The sequence below is a fragment of the Triturus cristatus genome, chromosome 1_1 (assembly GCF_964204655.1).
Source record: "Triturus cristatus chromosome 1_1, aTriCri1.1, whole genome shotgun sequence".
In the NCBI taxonomy this organism is placed as follows: domain Eukaryota; kingdom Metazoa; phylum Chordata; class Amphibia; order Caudata; family Salamandridae; genus Triturus; species Triturus cristatus.
This window is the reverse complement of record NC_140579.1, coordinates 64,098,827-64,121,634: the sequence shown is the minus strand read 5'-3', so window position 1 is coordinate 64,121,634 and position 22,808 is coordinate 64,098,827. Positions and strand designations below refer to the sequence as shown.

General features: G+C 49.2%; 1 protein-coding gene across 1 annotated transcript in view; it reads left to right on the top strand.

Moving 5' to 3' along the window:
- The window catches only part of LOC146869416 (FACT complex subunit SPT16-like), a 276,041-nt gene that overhangs the window by 101,224 nt on the left and 152,009 nt on the right, over nt 1-22,808 (top strand). The window contains exons 7-8 of the mRNA XM_085599793.1: nt 20,621-20,774; nt 21,457-21,584. Coding sequence (XP_085455919.1) covers nt 20,621-20,774; nt 21,457-21,584 — 282 coding nt within the window. The remainder of the gene's footprint in view (nt 1-20,620; nt 20,775-21,456; nt 21,585-22,808) is intronic.

Below are 22,808 nucleotides of genomic sequence, written 5' to 3'. Positions count from 1 at the left end.
AGCTATGGGTTGACGAGCCCGGATCCCGCACCCGCGCGCCGTGAGAGGTACTAGACCTGATAATTTTTGGCAGTCTACAGCACCCCGCATACGTACCTGCTCCCTGCTGACGAGAGGCAATTACCTTGAAACACGTGTCCAAGGATGGCATTTTAAACTTTTTACTCGTGGCATAGGTGTACCCGCCGCTGTCACTACATCCTCCAGAATCCTATGGGGCTATTTGCTAGTATGACGAGCGGTGTGCGACCCACTTCGCATTTTGTATTTAAAGCTCCCTGAGCTATGGGTTGACGGGCCCGTATCCCGCACCCGCGCGCCGTGAGAGGTACTAGACCTGATAATTTTTGGCAGTCTACAGCACCCCGCATACGTACCTGCTCCCTGCTGACGAGAGGCAATTACCTCGAAACACGTGTCCAGGGATGGCATTTTAAACTTTTTACTCGTGGCATAGGTGTACCCGCCGCTGTCACTACATCCTCCAGAATCCTATGGGGCTATTTGCTAGTATGACGAGCGGTGTGCGACCCACTTCGCATTTTGTATTTAAAGCTCCCTGAGCTATGGGTTGACGAGCCCGGATCCCGCACCCGCGCGCCGTGAGAGGTACTAGACCTGATAATTTTTGGCAGTCTACAGCACCCCGCATACGTACCTGCTCCCTGCTGACGAGAGGCAATTACCTCGAAACACGTGTCCAGGGATGGCATTTTAAACTTTTTACTCGTGGCATAGGTGTACCCGCCGCTGTCACTACATCCTCCAGAATCCTATGGGGCTATTTGCTAGTATGATGAGCGGTGTGCGACCCACTTCGCATTTTGTATTTAAAGCTCCCTGAGCTATGGGTTGACGAGCCCGGATCCCGCACCCGCGCGCCGTGAGAGGTACTAGACCTGATAATTTTTGGCAGTCTACAGCACCCCGCATACGTACCTGCTCCCTGCTGACGAGAGGCAATTACCTCGAAACACGTGTCCAGGGATGGCATTTTAAACTTTTTACTCGTGGCATAGGTGTACCCGCCGCTGTCACTACATCCTCCAGAATCCTATGGGGCTATTTGCTAGTATGACGAGCGGTGTGCGACCCACTTCGCATTTTGTATTTAAAGCTCCCCGAGCTATGGGTTGACGAGCCCGGATCCCGCACCCGCGCCCCGTGAGAGGTACTAGACCTGATAATTTTTGGCAGTCCACAGCACCCCGCATACGTACCTGCTCCCTGCTGACGAGAGGCAATTACCTCGAAACACGTGTCCAGGGATGGCATTTTAAACTTTTTACTCGTGGCATAGGTGTACCCGCCGCTGTCACTACATCCTCCAGAATCCTATGGGGCTATTTGCTAGTATGACGAGCGGTGTGCGACCCACTTCGCATTTTGTATTTAAAGCTCCCTGAGCTATGGGTTGACGAGCCCGGATCCCGCACCCGCGCGCCGTGAGAGGTACTAGACCTGATAATTTTTGGCAGTCTACAGCACCCCGCATACGTACCTGCTCCCTGCTGACGAGAGGCAATTACCTCGAAACACGTGTCCAGGGATGGCATTTTAAACTTTTTACTCGTGGCATAGGTGTACCCGCCGCTGTCACTACATCCTCCAGAATCCTATGGGGCTATTTGCTAGTATGACGAGCGGTGTGCGACCCACTTCGCATTTTGTATTTAAAGCTCCCTGAGCTATGGGTTGACGAGCCCGGATCCCGCACCCGCGCGCCGTGAGAGGTACTAGACCTGATAATTTTTGGCAGTCTACAGCACCCCGCATACGTACCTGCTCCCTGCTGACGAGAGGCAATTACCTCGAAACACGTGTCCAGGGATGGCATTTTAAACTTTTTACTCGTGGCATAGGTGTACCCGCCGCTGTCACTACATCCTCCAGAATCCTATGGGGCTATTTGCTAGTATGACGAGCGGTGTGCGACCCACTTCGCATTTCATAAACAGCACTGTGCATGTTTTGAAAAGCAGTAGACCCTGTTTTTTTAATGTGGTGCTTCGCCATCAAGAGAATTCTTTTGCTCCATTGCTGGTTTACGAAACAAAATGAAACACACTGGATCCCTGTTTGGAGATTCCAATTCAGTAGTTGAAAATATGGTTCTGCTGCACCTGGATGTGGTGCCAAATGTTTGATTCCGCCGTTTCAATTCCCGGCAGAAAACGAAAAGAATATTTGTAATGGGGAAATCAGATCAGCTCACACCAATCCACACCATTAGATACAAATGGATACAACTCGCAATGACTACAACTTTGCTTCACAGCACGTTCGCGCGCCGTTCAGGGAAAACCCCATACACTGCTAGAGGATTCGGAGAAAACAAGAGCAAACAGGTGCAAAAGAATTCATGCTTGTATAGGCAGTGCGCGATGCATATTACAAATTGTAATGCTCCCTTCAGCGCGTTTGTGTAATGCGATTTTCTTGTTTTTCTCGAGCACTGGACTTAACAGGGTTCCTGAACCCCAGAGTTCCGCATTCTCAGCTGCGCATGGCGGTTGCACCCGCCCCTTCTTGCAACGAAGCGAGCCTGTTTGATATTTTACTCTTTGAGCCTTTATTTATAGTTCCTTTGTCGTATGTGAAGTACCAGCTCATTAAAGCACGCGTTTCGTAGGGTTAAAGTTCACACCAGGCAGTTCTGTAATAAGATCTCGCGCCTGACGCCTCATCACTGCCAGGAGTGCCAAAAACGCCGACAGAAGCTGTGACGTCATAAACATCTAAGAATATTTGGAAGTGTGCCAAGCCAGGAACGAGATGCAACAAGTGAGGTAGCACCGCGGGTTAGCGCACGTTTGGCAGAGAAGTGAGAGAGAGGGTGGATGGGTATGAGAGAGAGAGACCGAGAGAGAGAGAGACCGAGAGAGAGAGAGACCGAGAGAGAGAGACCGAGAGAGAGAGACCGAGAGAGAGAGAGACCGAGAGAGAGAGAGAGAGACCGAGAGACAGCGAGAGACAGCGAGAGAGACCGAGAGACCGAGCGAGAGAGAGAGAGAGACAGCGAGAGAGAGAGAGAGAGACAGCAAGAGAGAGAGAGACCGTCCTACACTTAAGCATCATCAGTGGCTGTCTGCTGCTTCTACAACCTGGAACGGGGAGAGGCGGAGAGCATCCTAGGACTCTCAGAAAGAGAACAAGTGCTGGAAGGGCAAGGAAAGAGTGTGTGTGTAAGAGGAGAGCGAACGGAAGAGAGGGAGGAGAAGACTGAGCAGAGGAACAGGGTGAAACGGAGAGAGAATGGATGGTGACTAAAGAGGAAGATAGAAATATAGAGAGAGACAGGAAGTCAGAAGGTGAGAGAGAACAATGAGAGAACAAGAAAGTGAGCGAGGTTCTCATCTTTCAAAAGAGCACAAGCAGCAGCTGTTTTGAAGCGCTTGTGCTTGTGCTGGCATCGCCTATCGGGAGCGAGCAGCGGCGGTGCGAGAGCCATATGTTTTCAATTAGCACGCGCGCTGATGCCAGCACAAGCACGAGTGTGCTTGAAAAGGAGCAGACCGATTTCAAAAGGTCATCTCCTAGTCCAGCGCATGCGCGCTGCCTAGGCGAGACCTAAAAATTGGTAGATTCATTACAAAAAAACTTCAGTTAACCACAGACCTAGATCAAGTCACCCATGTCTTGGAAAGTTTATTTAAAAATATCTAGTTCCCCTCCCCCACCCAGCCAAGTATTTGAACTCCTGTAGTTGACTGGGCATTGCTGCCCAAGTGCATGGACTCTGACCGCCAAAGTATTTTTATAGTTGGCTAATACCTGATTTGCTCCTTTAACTTGCTGCAAGTTTCTCTTATATAGTATTCAAGGCTTGTAAGTTAATTGTGACTTGTGAACTGCAGCACTTTATTGTACTGTCACTGTAGTGAGAGGTGACAATGTGAACCTAGACCTGCCACTGAGGCCTAGACGTGCAGCTTTAAACCTGCCAAATTGAAATGTCAAAATAAACCCTTTTGCCAGGTAAAACTCTCCTTTGAATATTAGTAGGGCATCCTTGCGGAAGGACTTGGGAGCCCACCAGGGAAGGGTGTTTAATATTAAAAAGAAGGGCATGTCCCTGCTCTGTGCTTACTTCCATTTGGGACTGCCAAAGATATTGCTCCAAGGTATCAAATTATTTAAGGTACACCTGACTCCTTGCTGAGATCGGGTTTGTTAATTTTTAATTGAAAGGTAACCTAAGCCACCATTTTGTTTCCCAAAGCTATGGTAGCCTTTCCTGACCATCTCTAGCAGTTGTCACCCAAGACCACAATACTGCTCTCAGCTAGGAAGTGTGAAGAGCTCGCAGAAACAGGGAACAAAGAGAATTGCTGGAGGGTGGATGTTTGACCACCTCCAGCAGATTCCCTATTGGGTAGTGGCCAAAGATGGCCCACCTAAAGAGGCTACTGCCTTCGTGAAGCTAACTGCTATCACACATTCACCTGCCTGCTCCTTTGTGTAGGCAGACAGGCTGGCATCGCTTTCAGAGGGGTAAATGCCATTGCAGAATCGTTTTTTCAGGAGTGGCTCATGCTTGTTACTCCCCACGAGTGTGCCCAGGTCCCCACAGAGGAAAAGGCTTGCACTCCCTTTAATTTGAGGTTTAGAAGGGTGTTCTAGGATTTTTCTGGTGGCCAAACCTCCGGGAAGTGATGTAAAGTTGGAAGAGGTGGCTTGTGGAAACTCTTGCCCTATTGGTTAGTAAGTCCTCTCCTCCCAGAAACACACATTTCTCGAGGGCAACATTCCTCAGATCACTACTGGACTGGAAATGAATGAGATGCTTTAGATAAATACTTTTCAATTGGCAATAGACTTTTGAATGCAATAGATACAGTTGTTGCAATGGGCAACACAATTTCAAACACAATTATACATTGAGCTCAATGGGAATTTTTTGTTAGATGCAATTGATTACTTTTTGGATTGCTTTTCTTACCACAGGACTGGATCCTAGATTCAGTCCTGGGACATCTCCTGTAAACAGTTGAGTAAAAACGTTTTGGTTACAGTTGTGATTTTTAAGGAATATTATTGTATTTTAAAAGTTGACACTTCAAAACTTTATCACATAGAATCACCAATGTTATCCTATGGGAGGAAATTCACTTAGCAGGTAAGTAGGGTTATCGTTACTTTTTCTTACTCCGTGTTGGATCCTGGATCCAGCACTGGTGCATCTCCTGTAAACAGTTGAAAGAATGCGTTTTTGTTATACAGGCGATTTTTAACGAATATTTGTAAGTTTGCAAAATCGAAACTTAGAAGAATTTCTGGCAAAAACCAGGCAATTCAACAAGAAGGGAGGGGGGCCAAAAGGGCTTTTGGTAAGGTCCAGCTAAGTGTGCCCAAAGTATGTAAACAACAAGTGACAAAGCTGTTCCTAAAGGGAATGGGAAAGGATGTACCATGTAAGAAGATATCTGTTATGGATATTGGAGCCCTCACACAGCCATCGGGATATTGTGAATCACATACCCTTCAGGATGTAATGTAACATCATCGGGCTGCTCCTACGTCGAGTCGGCTGGTGCAATACCCGACGGGCTCTTGTTTAGAGAGCACTAAACGTCCTCGTGGTCTTTGTTCACTCCGGCATTGGCCAAGCTTGGCGTGTGCAGGAGTCGCGGTTCCTGGCTGATGCCAGGGGCTTGTTACTTGCTTTGAGCAGTACCACTGCTCGTGGGAGTCCCAGTTAGTCACAAGGCAGTCAGATCCTCCGGGGTTTTTTAGGTTGCTGACCACTGGAGATACCAGGGTTTAGCAGGAGCAGTTTCGAGGGTCGATAACCTGTAGGGCTGGGGCCAAAGCAGTTGGTGTCTTCCTCTTAGCAGCTGCACGACAGGTCTTCTTTCTTCTTGATCTTCTTTCTTGTTTTGGAATCTGGATCTGAGGAAGGAAGGTTCAGGGGGCCCCTAAATACTAAATTTAGGGCCGTTACAGGTAGGTAAAGGGCAGGGACCAATGGGTCTCTTCCCTGTGGTGGGTACACCCCCTATTCTGCCACTCTCCTGTGGGAGGGGGGCAGTAGCCTAGTTCTGATTGGGCAGGGCTACCCATCTTCAAGATGGCGAGAGCCCGGAGATATGCTTAACCTCGCCTCCCCCACCTGAGGGGTGGGTTGGCAGAGGCTGGCACACCCCATTTCCTTCCTTGGGGTTTCCGACCAGTCTTCCCGCCAGAGAGGGGCTCAGAACCGGTAGGGGCCAGTTGCTGAGTACAGCAAGTGGTCTGGAGAAGCTCACAAATGCGGCATGCCTTTGAAGCTTCCCCTGCCCATCCTGGGGGAGGAGACCTGGCACCTTGCCCAGGATGTGTATTGTTGCATGCCCAGGTGAGCGGATGGCTCTCTACACAGGGGTCCAGCAGCATATCTGCTGTGTGGCAGCCTAGGCAAGACGTGGATTGTAGGTTAGGTTCAGGGGGATCTCTAAAATGCCCTCTGTCGTGCATTGTACATTAAATCCCACTCTGGCATCAGTGCAGGTTTAATGTGCTGAGAAGTTTGATACCAAACTTCAGTCTTCAGTGTTGCCATCATGGTGCTGTGGAGTTCGTGTTGACGACCTCCCAGCACCATATACTCTTAATGGCAGCGCTGCACTTAGTGCCCAGGAATGAACCTGGGTACTGTAGGGGCACAGGGCTCATGCACCTGTACCCACACCACTCGCATAGGGCACCCAGCTAGAGGGGGGACTGAGGTATGCAGGGCAGTGTGTGTTGTGGGCATGGCACACAGGGATGTGTGCCATGTCACTCTGTTTGTTCTGCACCCAGACACTCAGCCTGCAAGGGCAGTGTGTGTGTGTCAGGGTACAGGGCCTCGAAGGGTGGCACGATAAGTGCTGCAGCCCTTAGGGGCCTTCTCTGGCTTTACTTTTTTCTACAACAAAACACGCAGGCTGCAATGGCAGTGTGTGGGTGTGTAAAGGTACAGGGCCTCTAAGGGTGGCACAACAAGTGCTGCAGGTCACAGTGCCCTGGGTACCTGTGGTCCCATTTACCAGGAGCTGACATGTGGCCAGAGATGCCAATTGGGTTTAGGCTTCAACACAGTTTTAGGGAAGGAACATAGGCCCTGGGTACCTGATTGGCAGGAGTCCAGGGCACACTCAAAGTACATCAGCAATTCATCAAAACGTGGGGTCATACCATGCAAGAAAGATTGCACTTTCTCACAGGGGGCCTCCGGTTGGTGGCTGCTGGCAAGCAGGCCACTGGGTTGTGGGAGCAAACCTCCTAGGGTTAACCTCGGGGCACGTTGGGGACCAAAGTAGCACCCTCACCGGCACTAGGGCGGCCGGGTGCAAGGTGCTTTTTTGAGGTCTGGTGCCCTGTTTTCAATGGAGAACCTCTGGGACAAAGAAACACTGCAGGCTCGTGGACGAGGATCTACTGGGTGCGACCACCACTTCGAGGGGTAAGTTGGGATGTTGTGGGTTGGTTAGGCGCCGTCTGTTAGGGCACACAAGGCCGTGGGGCGTCTGGTGCAGGGGTACCTTTGGACGTCGGATTTTCTTACCCGCTCTGGTCGCGGCAGGGGTGGTCCTCTAGATTGAGGCTGTAGGCGTCTGGAGGTTTTGAGGCAGGTCAGGGGTCGCCGAATCGCCGGTCAGGGTCACCAGGGGGACCTCCTCGTGGTGTTTTTCCGCTCTGGCCGGGTTCGGCGGGTGCAGAGTGGGCTGGATTTGCGGTCTCTGGTTGGCACCAGAAGCTGCAGTTTGAACAAGTCCGGTGTTCACGGTTTCAGTCTTTGAAGTGAAGGCAGGCAGGTCCTCCGGGGTTTTTGAGGTTGCTGGCTGCAGGACACACCAGGGTTTCGCAGGAGCAGGTTTGAGGGGAGTCAGTGCGCAGCGTCCTTTTGTTAGCTCTGCACAGTCCTCCTTCTTATCTTTTCTTGTTGCTGGATCTGCCTTCTTGATTCAGGGCTGGCCCCTAAATACTGTATTTAGGGGGCGTTTTAGGGGGTCTTGAGGTCCTCCAATCAAGTTCCCAAGGCCTGTGTTCTTTCCCCAAAACTAACCCAATTGGCATCTCTGGCCACAGGTCAGCCCCTGGTAAATGGTACCACAGGTACCCAGGGCACTGTGACCTGCAGCACTTATTGTGCCACCCTTAGAGGCCCTGTACCTTTACACACCCACACACTGCCATTGCAGCCTGCGTGTTTTGTTGTAGAAAAAAGTAAAGCGTCGACATGGCACACATTCCTGTGTGCCAAATCTCCAACCCACTGCCTGAGGCCTAGGTAAGTCATCCCTCTAGCTGGGTGCACTAGTCCCACAGTGGCATGAGCCCTGTGCCCCTACAGTGTCTATGTCCAGACACTAAGTGTAGTAAAGCCATAAAGAGTATGGTCTATGAGTTGGTCATTACGAACTCTACAGCTCCATAATGGCTTTACTAAAAACTGGGAAATTTGGTAGCAAACGTCTCAGCACATTAAACCCACACTGATGCCAGTGTGGGATTTAATGTAAAATGCACTCAGAGGGCATCTTAGAGAGCCCCTTGAAAACTGATCAGCTTTGGTGTGGTTCTTGAATGGCCACTGCTATTTGCCGCCACCAGACAGTTTTCTGGACCCCTGATTAGAGAGCCTCTGCACTCTGGGTCCAGAAACAAAGCACATTCTGGGTAGAGGTGTCGTGCCTCCTCCCCCAGGATGGGCTGGGTCCCATCAGGGGAAGCTTCAAATGCGGGCCGCCTTCGGAAGCTTCCCCCAACAACTGGCTCCCAATGTTTCTGGTCCCCACTTTGGGTGGGAGAATCGTTGGGAAAACCAAGCCAGGAAGAGAGGTGTAACCACCTTTGACAACCCCACACCTCAGGTGGGGTATTCGAGGTGAAGCACACATTTCAGTCCCTTCCTTCTTGAAGGTAGAGGCTCTTGCCCCCCACTAGCACTGGAGGGTGGAATAGTAGGGGGGTGTACCCACCACAAGTGCTGGCCAAAGACTTTAAGCCCAGAATCCGGATTTAGGCGACACTGCGATTCTGCACCACTCTGCACCTGAGGCCCATTTCCCGAATTTGAGTGACCCAACACCACAACAATGTCTCCCCAGCGATCCTGGTCTGGTGATCCCCAACCTCCCTCAAGCTTCAAGGCGACCCCCTCAGCTGGTAAGAAAACCTGACACCTGAAGACACCCCGGTCTCTGGATGTGCCACGACTTTTGGTGGCCCAACCAAAGGTGTCCAGGCATCCCCAAAGATCCCAACGTACTCTCCAGCTGGTGGTCGCCTTCAGGAAGTCTCCCTGCCCAAGCCTGCAGCAACTTCACCGCACTGAATGTCTCAAGTGAAAAGAGCAGGGTCCCAGACGTCTTTTAGACACCCTGCACCCGGCCACCCCAGTGCAGCTGGTGGTGCAGCTCCTGTGCTGGTCATTGGCCTATGCAGCGCTGACCGTTTACCCCAGGAGCCTTGCTCCCACACCAGAGTGCCCTGCTAGTCAGCAGTCCCAAACCGAAGGCTGCCTTAGCCCCACTGGCTAACATTGGGCCTCTGCACCCGGCCGCCCCACTGCCGCTGGTGGTGCAACTCTAGTGCCCATTTAGCCTGTGGGGAACGTTGGTATTAACCCCCTAAACTCCCACTTGTAAGATGTTTACTTAGACTGCAAATCCGATTTCTTCCCATATGAAACCATGTTGTGAGATTTTGGGCCTAAAATGTTCTTAGTGTTGAACTGTTGTGTACTCAAAGTGAACTAAAAGTAACAAACATATTCTAAAAGTAATTATTATATCATGCAAACTGCGTTCCGAATCAATACCAACCTGTAGCTATTGCAAACTTCAATCATAACTGCATTCCATTGTGAAATCCTGCATTCCAATTATATTTTTCCTACCTGTACCAAGTCCTGCTTGGTTCTAAAAATAAATTACAAGTATACCTTTTTTTATACTCACTCAATTGGTCTGCAATGCATTCAGACTGAGTGTGTGCAGCAGTCTTGAATAAGTGAAAACAATAAATGCTTAACACACCCTCTTGATAAGTCTATCTGCTTGCCCTCACTACCACAGAGAGCTGATAGTACTTACCTAATATAGTCTCTGCTGTTCCTCTGGTGACTCCATGGACTGTGCACACTATACCTTTCTCTAGTATAGTATATACAGAGCCAGCTTCCTACAGTTCCCCAAAAGTGTACAGGGCTCAATGGAAAACCCAAAGTGCTCTATTAGTGGCAGTGTGGGTGAGCAACTGAAGGCCTAACACAGAGGAGTGTAAGACATCTATTGCACACACAGGATCAATAATGGACACAAGACTCCAGAAGGAGATCCAGACCAATTTTATAAAATTATACTCCAGTATTTTAAAGACCAAGAGTTTATAACTTAAAGTTCTATTCCTTGGGTGGTCTTATCCACATGGAGTGCAGGGTCGGTTGTGAGCGACTAAGACACCCTTTCAGTGCGGAATGCGGTACTTTCGCCGAGGCGGTCGAAACCGGCAGTGTTTTACGCTCTTGCGGTGGTAAGAGGCGGGATAGGTTTCAGCGGGCGGCCAGCACAGTTACTGTTAGTCAATGGCTGTAATTCGGATGGGGGTCTGCATGCCGTAATTGGATTGTTTTGGAGAGATCGCATTTGGATCGGCAGTGCAGGAGGTGACTGTCAGGGCCACTAGCAGGAGGGTACAGGCTCTCTGGCCCGGAGCTGTAGGCAACTCTGGTTGTGGGCTTGAGAGGATCCCTGGAGGTCGTCTACTTGCAGGGCGTTCTCTGGGCAGTTTGAGTGCGTAAGAAACTGGCTCTATATATACTGCACCAAAGTGAGGTACAGGGTGTACAGAGTCCACAGTCCCCAAAGGTAGGCAGAGGTTAAAGTTAGATAGAACCTTACTCTCTAAAGTGGTAGCTTGGTCGAGCAGTAAGGCAGTATCAGAGGACAGTGTTGAGCATTTGAGGTACACACTCAGTCAGCAAATGAATTCACACATTCAAGAATTGAACTCCAGGCCAATTGTTTTTGTAAAATAAATATACTGTTTTATTTCTAGAACCTATCAAACCTGGCACAGGTAAGCATCAAAATACTTTGCAGTAATAAGTTACTTGATTGAATACAGTGCGGAAATGCAGTAGAAATCGCACTGGTTTTGCTTTACAGATAATGTAATAGATTGCGACACTTAGCAGGTATAGTATATTGGAATGAATGGGCTTTTTCAACAAATTGCAGGTAAGTTACTTTTACGTTACTTTTTCTAACTCCATGCTGGGTGCCTAGATCCAGCACTGGGACATTTCCTAAAAACAGTTGAGTAAATACGTTTTTGTTATTCGCACGATTTTTAAAGAATATCTTTAGTTATCCAGTATTAGTGTATGTTTCATAGATTCACATGCCTGAATCATTCCCCGTCATCGGGATGGGAGTCCCCGGTACATAGATAAAGTCGCCGGGGGGACGTCCTCGTGGTCTTTGTCCACTCGAGCACAGGCCAGGCTTGGCGGGTGTAGAGTGTGCAGGGTTCGCGGTTCCTGGCTGATGCCAGGGGTCAGTTACTTGCTTTGAGCAGTACCCCTGCTCGTGGGAGTCCCAGATGCTTACAGTCACAAGGTAGCAAGGTCCTCCGGGGTTTGTGAGGTTGCTGGCCACGGGAGATGCCGGAATTTAGCAGGAGCTGAATGTACTTTGACTGAGTGTGCCCTGGGCTCCTGCCAATCAGGTGCCCAGGGCCTATGTTCCTTCCATACAAACTGTGCTGAAACCTAAACCCAAATTGGCAAACCCTGGCGACATGTCAGCCCCTGGTAAATGGTACCCTAGGTACCCAGGGCCTTGTGACCAGGAAAGGCCTCTAAGGGCTGCAGCACTCATTGTGCCACCCTTGGAGGCCCTGTACCCTTACACACACACACTGCCCTTGCAGGCTGGGTGTCGGGGTGCAAGACAAAACAAAGAGTCGACATGGCTGTGTGCCCTGTGTGCCATGCCCATCACCTTCACTGCTATGGCATACTTCAGCCACCCCTCTAGCTGGGTGCCCTATGCGCATGGTGTGCCCTGTGCCCCTACAGTACCCAGGTCCATTCCTGTGCACTGTAAGTGCAGTGCTGCCATTTAAGAGTACATGGTGCTGAGAGCTCGTCAAACACGAACTCCACAGCACCATAAAGGCAGCACTGAAGACTGAGAAGTTTGGTATCAAACTACTCAGCACATTAAACCCACACTAATGCCAGTGTGGGATTTAATGTACCAAGCACCCCAGAGGGCATCTTAGAGATGCCCCCTAAAACCTAACCTACAATCCACGTCTGTTCTGAGGCTACCTCACAGCAGACATGTTGCTGCACCCCTGGGTTTGAGAACCCCTGCTCTCCTGGGCCTGCAACAATGCACATCCTCGGCGAGGTGCTAAATCTCCTCCCCCAGGATAGGCAGGTTGAAGCTTCAAAGGCATGCCACCTCTGTGAGCTTCCCTAGGCCACTGCAACCCCCCACTCTGGCGGGAAGCTTGGCCGGAAACCCCAAATAAGGACAGGGGTGTGCCAGCCTGCCAACCCACCCCTCAGGTGGGGGAGGCGAGGTGAAGCACATCCCCGGGCTCTCGCCATCTTGAAGATGGGAAGCCCTACCCAATCAGGACTAGGCTACTGCCCCCCTCCCACAGGAGAGAGGCAGGATAGGGGGTGTACCCACCCCAGGACAGGGACCCATTGGTCCCTGCCCTTCACCCACCTGTAATGCCCCTACGTCTAGTATTTAGGGGCACCCTGAACCTTCCTTCCCCAGATTCCAGATTCAGAAATACAAAGAAGAGCAAGAAGAAAGAAGACCTGCCTTGCAGCTGCTAAGAAGAGGAAGACACCAACTGCTTTGGCCCCAGCCCTACCGGCCTGTCGACCCTCAAACCTGCTCCTGCTCCAACCCGGCATCTCTTGTGGCCAGCAACCTCACAAACCCCGGAGGACCTGGCTACCCTTCAATTCTAAGCCCCTGGGACACCCATGAGTAGAGGCTCTACTCAAAACGTACTTCTAATCCCTGGCATCAGCCCGGAACCACAAACCCAGCACACTCTGCACCAGCCAAGCCTGGCCGGTGCCGGAGTGAACAAAGACCATGAGGACGACCCCACAGCGACTGTGACCCCGAGTCCGGCACCCAAGGACCTCCCTCGACCCTCCTGAAGAAGCCTGCAGCCTCAGAACAAGGTGCCCCCCCTACCGCGATCAACAGAGTGGAAGATTTCCCGACACCAAAAGGCACCCCTGCACGCGGCGCCACGCGGCCCCCTGTGCCCAATCCCGGGGTACCTACCTATCCTCCAACTACCCAACTTCCCTCTCGAAGTGGTGGTGGCACCTGAAGAATCCTCGTCCCCGAACTTGCAATCTTTTTCTAAACTGGAGATTTCCCATTGAAATCAATTGAGAGCCCGAAGGCTCAAAAGCACCCTGCACCCAGCCGCCCGAGTGGCCCTGGCAGTGCAACCTCTACACCTATCTACTTCCCCACTTGCCCTGAGTAAGTGACCAGGAGCCCAGCTCCCACAGCCGCGTGGCTTGCTAGTCAGCAGCCACCAACCAAGGCCCCCCTATCCCTCATAGGATAACATTGGGCCTAACTCTCTCTGCACCCGGCCGCCCTAGTGTCGCTGAGGGTGAACTAACTGTACCTACCTGACCCTGGGGGACCCCTGAGTCTATGCCCAGAACCTCAACTCTGCCAGTCGAGTACTTACCTTTAAACCGATAACTCTATGTTCGAGGCATATGAGCTGCAGATTACACACTTGTGCATAGATCGCCATCTGGTGTTGGGCCCGGATGTTTGCAGTTTGTTTTTCCTCTTGGAAAGTCTTTAGAAGTCACGAGGTCGGTGACACCTCCTTTGGATCGTATTGCACATGGGCTTCGGCTCCATCCTCAGATTGTTTTTTTCCGCCATCGGGCTTGGATGTAATCTTCGCGCTCCGGTTCCGAACAGCTTCCAGTTCGACGATCGACGTGCAGTGCTCACCCCAAATCGCGGTATTGTTTCGATCGCGATCTCCCCACTCGACGCGCCTTCTCATCGGCACAGACCTTCGGTTCCAGTCGTCGACGGCGGCCTTCGGGCCTCCCCAAGCTCCGGTCCTGGCTAATGGAAAGGACTCCATTTCAAAAGCGCCTTCGATGTGGGTCCAAATTTCCCCACACCGATCTCCACGAGGTATGCAATCTCTGCCTCTCCCCTGAACACGAGGCTCGAGACTGTCCAGCGTGTAAGTCCTTCCGGTCCAAAAAGACTATTCGGGACCGAAGAGCCAGAAGAACCATGGCACACTCCTCGGCGACGATTCCGGACGACATCTTCGGAGAAGGCGTCGACGCTCCAGAACAGCATTACATCGACGAGGGCCTCGTCAGCGCTTCTGAAGCCGACGACTCAGATGTGAAGGACATCACTCCGGCGCAGAGGGTTGTGAGTACTGATCTACCCCCACCCCAAACCCTCACCGGCACCGAAAAATGCTCCGGTCACGCCTTCGCCTCCGAGCCTAGGCAAGACTAAGGACACTGCTTCCAACACCTCACCTTCGGGGCCGGTAAAGAAGCCAAGTAAGCCTTCCGGCGGCTTGGGCTTGAGCCAGCCCACCGTCGGTGCCGATAAACACGCTTCCGCACCGCAAAAGAAACCGGCCTCCATATCGACACCGAGCCCGCACCAAAGCACTCGGGGTCAAAACCCAGCTCTTCGGTACCGACACCATCTTCGGTACCGACCAAAGCACACAAGGCCACCAGGGCCGACACTTCGAAGCCGAAACCCATCTCGGCGCCTACCAAACAACCTGAGGTTCCCAAGCCGGGATCCAAGCAACGAACCGGCACAGAAAAGCCTAAAAAACCAACGGCCCGACGCCTTAGGAGCCGACGGACCAACCAACCTCACCAGAACTATTTACACCGGATCCCTTGCAAAAAACACTTACCAAGGATCCCAAAACTGGACATTTAACACTCTCTACCAAAAAGAGACATTTGGTGAAGCCTGCTCCGCCTCCACCTCCAAAGAGGAAGGACTCTGCTACCTCTCCTTTCAGAATACCTTCCCCACCTCCTCCACCTTCCCCTCCTCCACCCCCTCCGCCTTCTCCACCCCAACCTCATCGTTCTCCGACCCCGTCTCCAGACGATGATGATCAGGGGGACCCATATGATGACGTAGGGGATGTGCCCCAGGACCTACCCACAGGGGACCCCCACCCCTACAGGATCCCCAGACCCATGGGACGATTACAATATCCCTGATATCCCCAACGTCCCACAAGACGATCTTTACCCTTCCAGACCTTCTCCACCAGAAGACTCATTGGGGTTCAACCACCTACTGCAAAGGGCGGCACACTATCACAGGGTAGATTTACACACCGACCCCGTGGAGGAAGATTTCCTCCTCGACACATTCGACACCACACATAGGTCCACCTCTATATTGCCTATGCTCAAAGGAGTGGTAAAGCATGCGCCAGAGGTTTTTAAGGACCCAGTTAGAGCCAGGGTCATTAACCCGCGCATCGAGAAAAAATACAAATCTGCCCCCACAGATCCCTCCTACATCAGAGGGCCAGCGGCACTAGATTCTCTGGTAGTATCCATCGCACGTAAAAGGGCAAACTCCCAGGCGTCATGCGAAGCACCACCACCTGACAAAGAATCTAAACTACTGGACGCATCAGGCAAGCGTACTGCATCCCAAGCTGCCAATATATGGCGTATCACCAATACTCAAGCGCTACTGGCCAGATGTGACAGGGCCCATTATGACGAGTTAGAAGGCATAATGCACCATCTCCCTGAAAAATATAAAGCTAGGGCCAACGAACTAATTAAGGAGGGCAAAACTATTACTAATACCTCCATACGTGGACCCCTAGATACAGCAGACACAGCCTCCAGGGCCATCAATACCAGCGTCCTCCTCCGTCGCCATGTTTGGCTAAGGATATCAGGGTTTAAACCGGAGGTACAAGCCTCCATCCTTAACCATCCCTTTGACCAGGAACATCTATTTGGCCCAAAAGTGGATGAGGCCCTAGAAAAAATGAAAAAGGATACTGATACGGCAAAATCCATGGGAGCCTTGCAGTCACACACTCCCAGACGCTCCTTTCGCTGCTCTTCCTTTCGGAGTACATCCAGAGGCTACTCCTCAGATACCGCGTCCACTTCATACAAATCCCCTACTCAGTCCACCTTTACAAGGGGTTATCAAAGAGGCGGCTACAGGGGTAACAATAACAAAGGCAGAGGCAAAACAAACACCGCCCGCTCTGCCACACCGCCTACCCAATGACTTCCCCCCGCTCCCCCCAGACCATCCCACTCCGGTCGGGGGCAGACTCCAAAATGTCCTTCCTGTCTGGGCTACCATCACCTCAGACAAATGGGTAACACAAATAATTTGGTTAGGCTACTGCCTAGAACTAATATCTATCCCCCCCAAACATTACACCCAGACAACGCCCAATGTCACAAGAACATCTAATGTTACTAAAGCAGGAGGTAATCTCCCTCATACAGAAACAGGCGATAGAACACGTTCCTACCAACCAACAAAACATGGGAGTCTACTCCCTATATTTTCTCATACCAAAAAGGGACGAGACTACGGCCCATCCTAGATCTCCGGCCCTTAGACATATACATACACTCAGACCATTTTCACATGGTAACGCTTCAGCAGGTACTTCCACTCCTCTCCCAAAACGACTTCCTCACCACTTTGGACCTCAAAGACGCTTATTTCCACATTCCAGTGCACAACGCTCACAGAAAGTACCCCAGATTTGTAGTGGACGGACAACACTACCAATTCAAAGTGCTCCCGTTCGGAGTCAAAACAGCGCCACGAGTATTCACCAAGTGCCTAGCAGTGGTGGCAGCACATTTGCGAAGACAACACATTCGCGTCTTCCCATACCTAGACGACTGGCTGATAAAGGCCAAATCATACACTCAGTGTGTACAATACATGTCCATCACTATCCAACTACTTCACCAACTGGGCTTCACGGTAAACCACCAGAACTCCCAGCTACAACCATCCCACATAAAACAATACCTCGGTGCCACCATAAACACCTTGAGAGCGCTAGCCTACCCCAATCCTGCCAGGATTGCAAGCATTTAAGGTCTACGCGCAAAATTCATAGCACAACACTCCCTTCCAGCTCGAGTGTTCATTCAACTAATAGGGATGATGGCCTCTTGTATTTTCATAGTACCTCACGCAAGACTCCAGATGCGTCCTCTCCAAGAGTGCTTAGCTTGACAGTGGAACCAGGCCCAGGATCAATTAACAGATCTGGTGTTGGTAGACGGTCGCACCCATCGCTCTCTGCAGTGGTGTAACACCACAAACCTTTCCAAAGGGCGACCTTTCCTGGACCCGGTTCCTCAGATAGTACTGACAACGGACGCATCGCTCTCCGGCTGGGGAGCTCATCTATTACATCTCACCATACAGGGCAAAAGGACACCTCAACAAAAGTTACTCCATATCAACCATTTGGAGTTACTAGCAATCTTCTTAGCCCTAAAATCTTTTCAAACTCAGATTTCAGGCAAGGCAGTCCTGATCGGCACAGACAACATGACAGCCATGTATTATATTCAAAAACAAGGCGGCACACACTCTCCACAGCTCTCTCAACTAGCTCGGAGCATATGAAGATGGGCCATACCCCAGAAAATCTGTCTCCTAGCTCAGCATGTCCCAGGAGTCCAAAACACTGTGGCGGATCTGCTCAGCAGACAGACACAACAGATACACGAATGGGAGCTTCACCCACAAGTTCTTCACCAGTACTTTCAAATGTGGGGACTTCCACAGATAGACCTTTTCGCCACCCACAAACGCCAAATGCCCAAGCTTCGCCGCCAGATACCCACACCCATTGTCCAAAGGAAATGCGATACGGATGAACTGGTCAGGCAGATTTGGGTACGCTTTTCCGCCTCTCCCACTCATTCCACTAGTGGTGCGCAAACTACAACAACACTCCCTCACACTAATCCTAGTAGCTCCAACGTGGGCCAGACAACCGTGGTACACCACACTGCTGTAACTATCTGTAGTACCGCACCAAAAGTTACACCTCTCTCCACACCTCTTAACCCAGAACCATGGAGAGATCAGGCACCCGGACCCAGCTCAGCTCAACCTTGCGATCTGGCTCCTGAAATCCTAGAATTCGGGTACATAAATCTTCCCCCTGACTGTATGAACGTCATCAGAGAAGCTAGACGACCTACCACTAGAGCGTGCTACGCCGCCAAGTGGAAACGCTTTGTTGTCTATTGCCATAACAACACCATCAATCCCCTGGACATGTCCATTCAACACATAATAGGCTACTTACTCCACCTACAAAGGTGCAATCTAGCCTATACGTCCATTCGACTACACCTCACAGCTATTGCAACTTACCTACAAAACAGGCAACACCTATCACTCTTTAGAGTGCCTGCCATTAAAGCCTTCATGGAAGGCCTTAAAAGAATAAGTCCCCCCAGAGTGCCACCCTCACCTGTGTGGAACTTAAATATCGTTCTCACAAGGCTAATGGGGCCTCCCTTCGAACCTCTTTACAAATGTGAACTACAATTCCTAACATGGAAAACCGCTTTTCTTGTAGCCATCACTTCCCTTAGAAGGGTCAGTGAGATACAAACACTTACCATTCAAGAACCTTTTCTCCAAATGCACCATAACAAGGTTGTTCTCCGTACGAACCCAAAATTCCTTCCAAAAGTCATTTCTCCCTTTCACCTAAACCAATCAGTAGAACTACCAGTATTTTGTCTCGCAACCACAAAACGTTGCAGAAAGAGCTCTTCACACACTAGATGTCAAACGAGCCTTACTCTACTACATCGAGAGAACACAACCTTTCCGTAAGACCAAACAACTGTTTGTCTCTTTCTCTCCACCACACAAAGGCAACCCCATCTCAAAATTAGGGATAGCTAGGTGGATTGTAAAATGCATTCAAATTTGCTACCACAAAGCAAAACGAACGCTATCCGTTCCCCCAAAAGCCCATTCTACACAGAAGATAGGGGCTTCCATGTCATTCTTAGGGAACATCCCATTAGATGATATCTGCAAAGCAGCTACATGGTCAACACCGCACACTTTCACTAAACACTATTGTGTAGACGTGCAAACTAAGCAACAAGCTAGTGTGGGCCAGGCTGTACTCAAAACATTATTTCAAACCACTGCAACAGATACGGGTGGTCGCCGCTAAGGTTGGGAACTGCTATATATTCTATGCACAAGTGTGTAATCTGCAGCTCATATGCCTCGAACGGAATATGCTATTTACCAGTATGCATCTGTTCTTGGCATGTAGAGCTGCAGATCTACACACGCCCACCCGCCTCCCCGGCTACCTGTATCTGTTCCAGTTTATCTTATTTAGATACCACACACATGAGCCTCTTCACTGTTACTACTACGCTCCATCTTTCCCTGCTGGTGAAAAACAATCTGAGGATGGAGCCGAACCCCATGCGCAATACAATCCAAAGGAGGAGTCACCGACCTCGTGACTTCCAAAGACTTTCCAAGAGGAAAAACTAACTCAAACATCCGGGCCCAACACCAGATGGCGATCTATGCACAAGTGTGTAGATCTGCAGCTCTACATGCCAAGAACAGATGCATACTGGTAAGTAGCATATTCCATTCAAGACATTTGCCAAGCACCAACCCAGTACTGGATTACAAAAGTAACGAGAACATACTGTACCTGCAACTTGAATTTTCTTCCATAGGGAATCATTGACTGTTTTCTATGAAATATTTTCTAAGTATCAACTTTTAAAATAGCTAAATATTATTTAAAAATCATCACAGTAATTAAGTAGACTTTTATCACTTGATTCTAAGTACTGACCCAGGACTGAATCTAGGATCCTGTCCTGGAATTCCAAAAGTAATCACAAAAGTAATCTGTTGCAAATAACTTGAAACTTCCATTGAATTCAATGCATTATTGTGTTTAAAATAGTGTTGCCTATTGCAACCACTTGTAACTGTTTACAAAAGTCAATTGCATATTGCAAAAGTATTTATATAAAGCTTCTCATTGTGAGAAAATATATTTTAATACCTATTGTTGTTTCTAAAATAAAACAAGCATATATGTTTTATATATAAACCATTGGCCTAGAGTTCAGTTATTGAGTGTGTGAGACTATTTGCTGACTGAATGTGTACAACAAATGCTTTACACTGTCCTCTGATACTGCCTTACTGCTCGACCAAGCTACCACTTTAGAGAGTAAGGTTATATCTAACTTTAGCCTCTGCCAAGCCTCTGGGGACTGTGGACTCTGTACACCCTGTACCTATTTGGGAACAGGATATAGAGAGCCACTTTCTCACAGTATTGGTAACCAGCATCAGTTTGTCTTGTGTCCTGATTTGGCTTGCAAATGCCAGGTGTAGCCCCACAGCTGTATTCTAGGGAAGACTGGCAGGGAACATGGGAATGATAAAAGGTGAGGCATGGACTATATTTAACCCTATTCAAATCTTCTGATTCTCTGTATTAATCTTCCTCCCTCACTTCCTTCCCCTCACTGCAGAGCACGCAAGTCGAACGTCTCCTATCGGACTGCCTCAATGATGCCAAAGGAACCAGAAATCCGCGAAAAGAAGATTTTTATTGACAAGAAGTATGAGACTGTCGTCATGCCAGTGTTTGGCATCTCTACACCATTTCATATTGCCACCATCAAGGTACGGCTGGGCCTTCTTTATAGCTGCCCTATAGGACAGCCCTGTCTTAAGAATTGATGAGACATTGGAGCAGAATGTTATGAGCATTCTTTTGGAGCAATGCCGGATAGGAATGGGGTGATACCTACTAATATACTTGTGTTAGGCATGTGCTACTTATACTTGAGAGATTTGTTTAAGTAGCAAATACATACAAATGTTTTCTTTATTAAGCGGTTTGTTTTTATTTTAGCTCTTAAAGTGATGTAACGTAGTAAAACAATGACCCAGTCTAAAAAAAATAAAAAGTTCAATTTTTATGTTTTTTAATCTCTTATTTTTGAGGCTGGTGAGTCTGTGGGGTATCACATGAAGGGGCTTGAAACGCTTATTGGCAGAAAAATAATGCATTAACCTTGAAATAAGGTATTTGTTGAATTTAGCTGTCAAGGTTGTATTTTCTCTTTCAAGAACAACATAGCATAGTCACCACTTAATAATAATTGTACTGTTGAGGCTGTGCTTGAAAAGTGTAATCCTTTTGCCTCTGATGTGAGTTTTCTGGGTACAAGGGACATTTGCATGAGTCCCTTCTGCTATGGCTCCTGCCACAGGACTGTTCTAATAACTTTTTTACGTTTGTGTTTATTATTTTTATTTCTTGCTTTCCTTTTGATAGTTTTTTTTCTTTTTCATCGTACAGAATATCAGCACGTCTGTTGAGGGAGACTACACCTACCTCCGCATCAATTTCTTCTGTCCCGGCAGTGCTGTTGGCCGGAACGAGGGGAATATCTTCCCAAATCCAGATGCCACTTTCGTCAAAGAAATGTAAGGCTTCATAACCAGCTAAATTGTGTGGGGGTGTGAAAGATTGGATAGAGAGCTTTGGAAGGAGTCAACCACACTTTTTAGAGGTTGATATGTATTTTTGATAAATTGCTGAATGATATAACTTACTCCGTGCCTAATCTGTACAATGTGTTCAGTGCCTCGGCTGCAGTAGAACAGGATCCTGCGAAACGCAACAACTTTGTGATGGCACTGCAGTCATACTAATAGACTATTTCACAGAAGGGAGAAACTCCCTGTGGATACCACAGGCCTTGTGGAAAGACATAGTCCCACATTATTGTGGTGGGGAGTATCATGTAGTAAAGTATAATCCCAGGAGATAGCATAGCTTTTATACTGTTATGCACTCTAGGTAACAGTACTGTATTTGGTACCCCATCAGTAAAGCAGCATCCTCAGATAACAAAGCTGCTAGGGGAATGACTTGGACTATATCGCACTGATGTTCTTATCCTCCCTGTGTCCCAGCATGTATAAATTCTTAACTAACCTGTTGCAAGTGTGACACTGTATGTGTTGCAGCCGAATAGGCTACTAGTGGCTTATGGGCACCTTTTTGGGGGGGATGATTGCATGCCACTTGGAACTCAGTTCTTCCTTTTTATGTTGAGCCTAGCCATCAAGCATGAGCTGCTCTGCGAGGCATGCTGTATCCACTTCTACTGGCTTTGGCCAAACCCTCGCCGCTGATTGGTTAAATTGTGTGTCCTTTTTAAAAGCTTTCTTCTGTATGGTTTTGTGAGGGTATATGTCTCACCCTCTCATGACTCACTGCTCTGCTGGAGTATTGGCGTATTACAGTATCCTCTCTCTGACTGTTTTATCCTTTGTTTACACACACTTTGCAGTTTGTAGGTTGGCTTCTTAAACACAACCGACTCCTGCCTTTCTTTTCTACTTCTTTACTTTTGGAGCTTCTACATTGGCTTTAGGTTTAAACTTGGCAGCTACCTGCCTTTCTTTTCTATTAATTACTTTTGTACCATTTGTGGCACGCCGTGCTTTAGCTTTAAACATGTGAAGTTAGTGTGGCATGCCGTAAATGCTCCAAAACTAAATAAATAGAAAAGAAAGGCAGGCAGCCACCATGCTTAAAGCTAAAGCCAACGTCCAAGCTGCAAACATTGCTGGCTTTGCAGCTTCTACTTCAGCTTTAGTTGTAAACCTTTCTGTTCGAGGCATATGAGCTGTAGATCACAT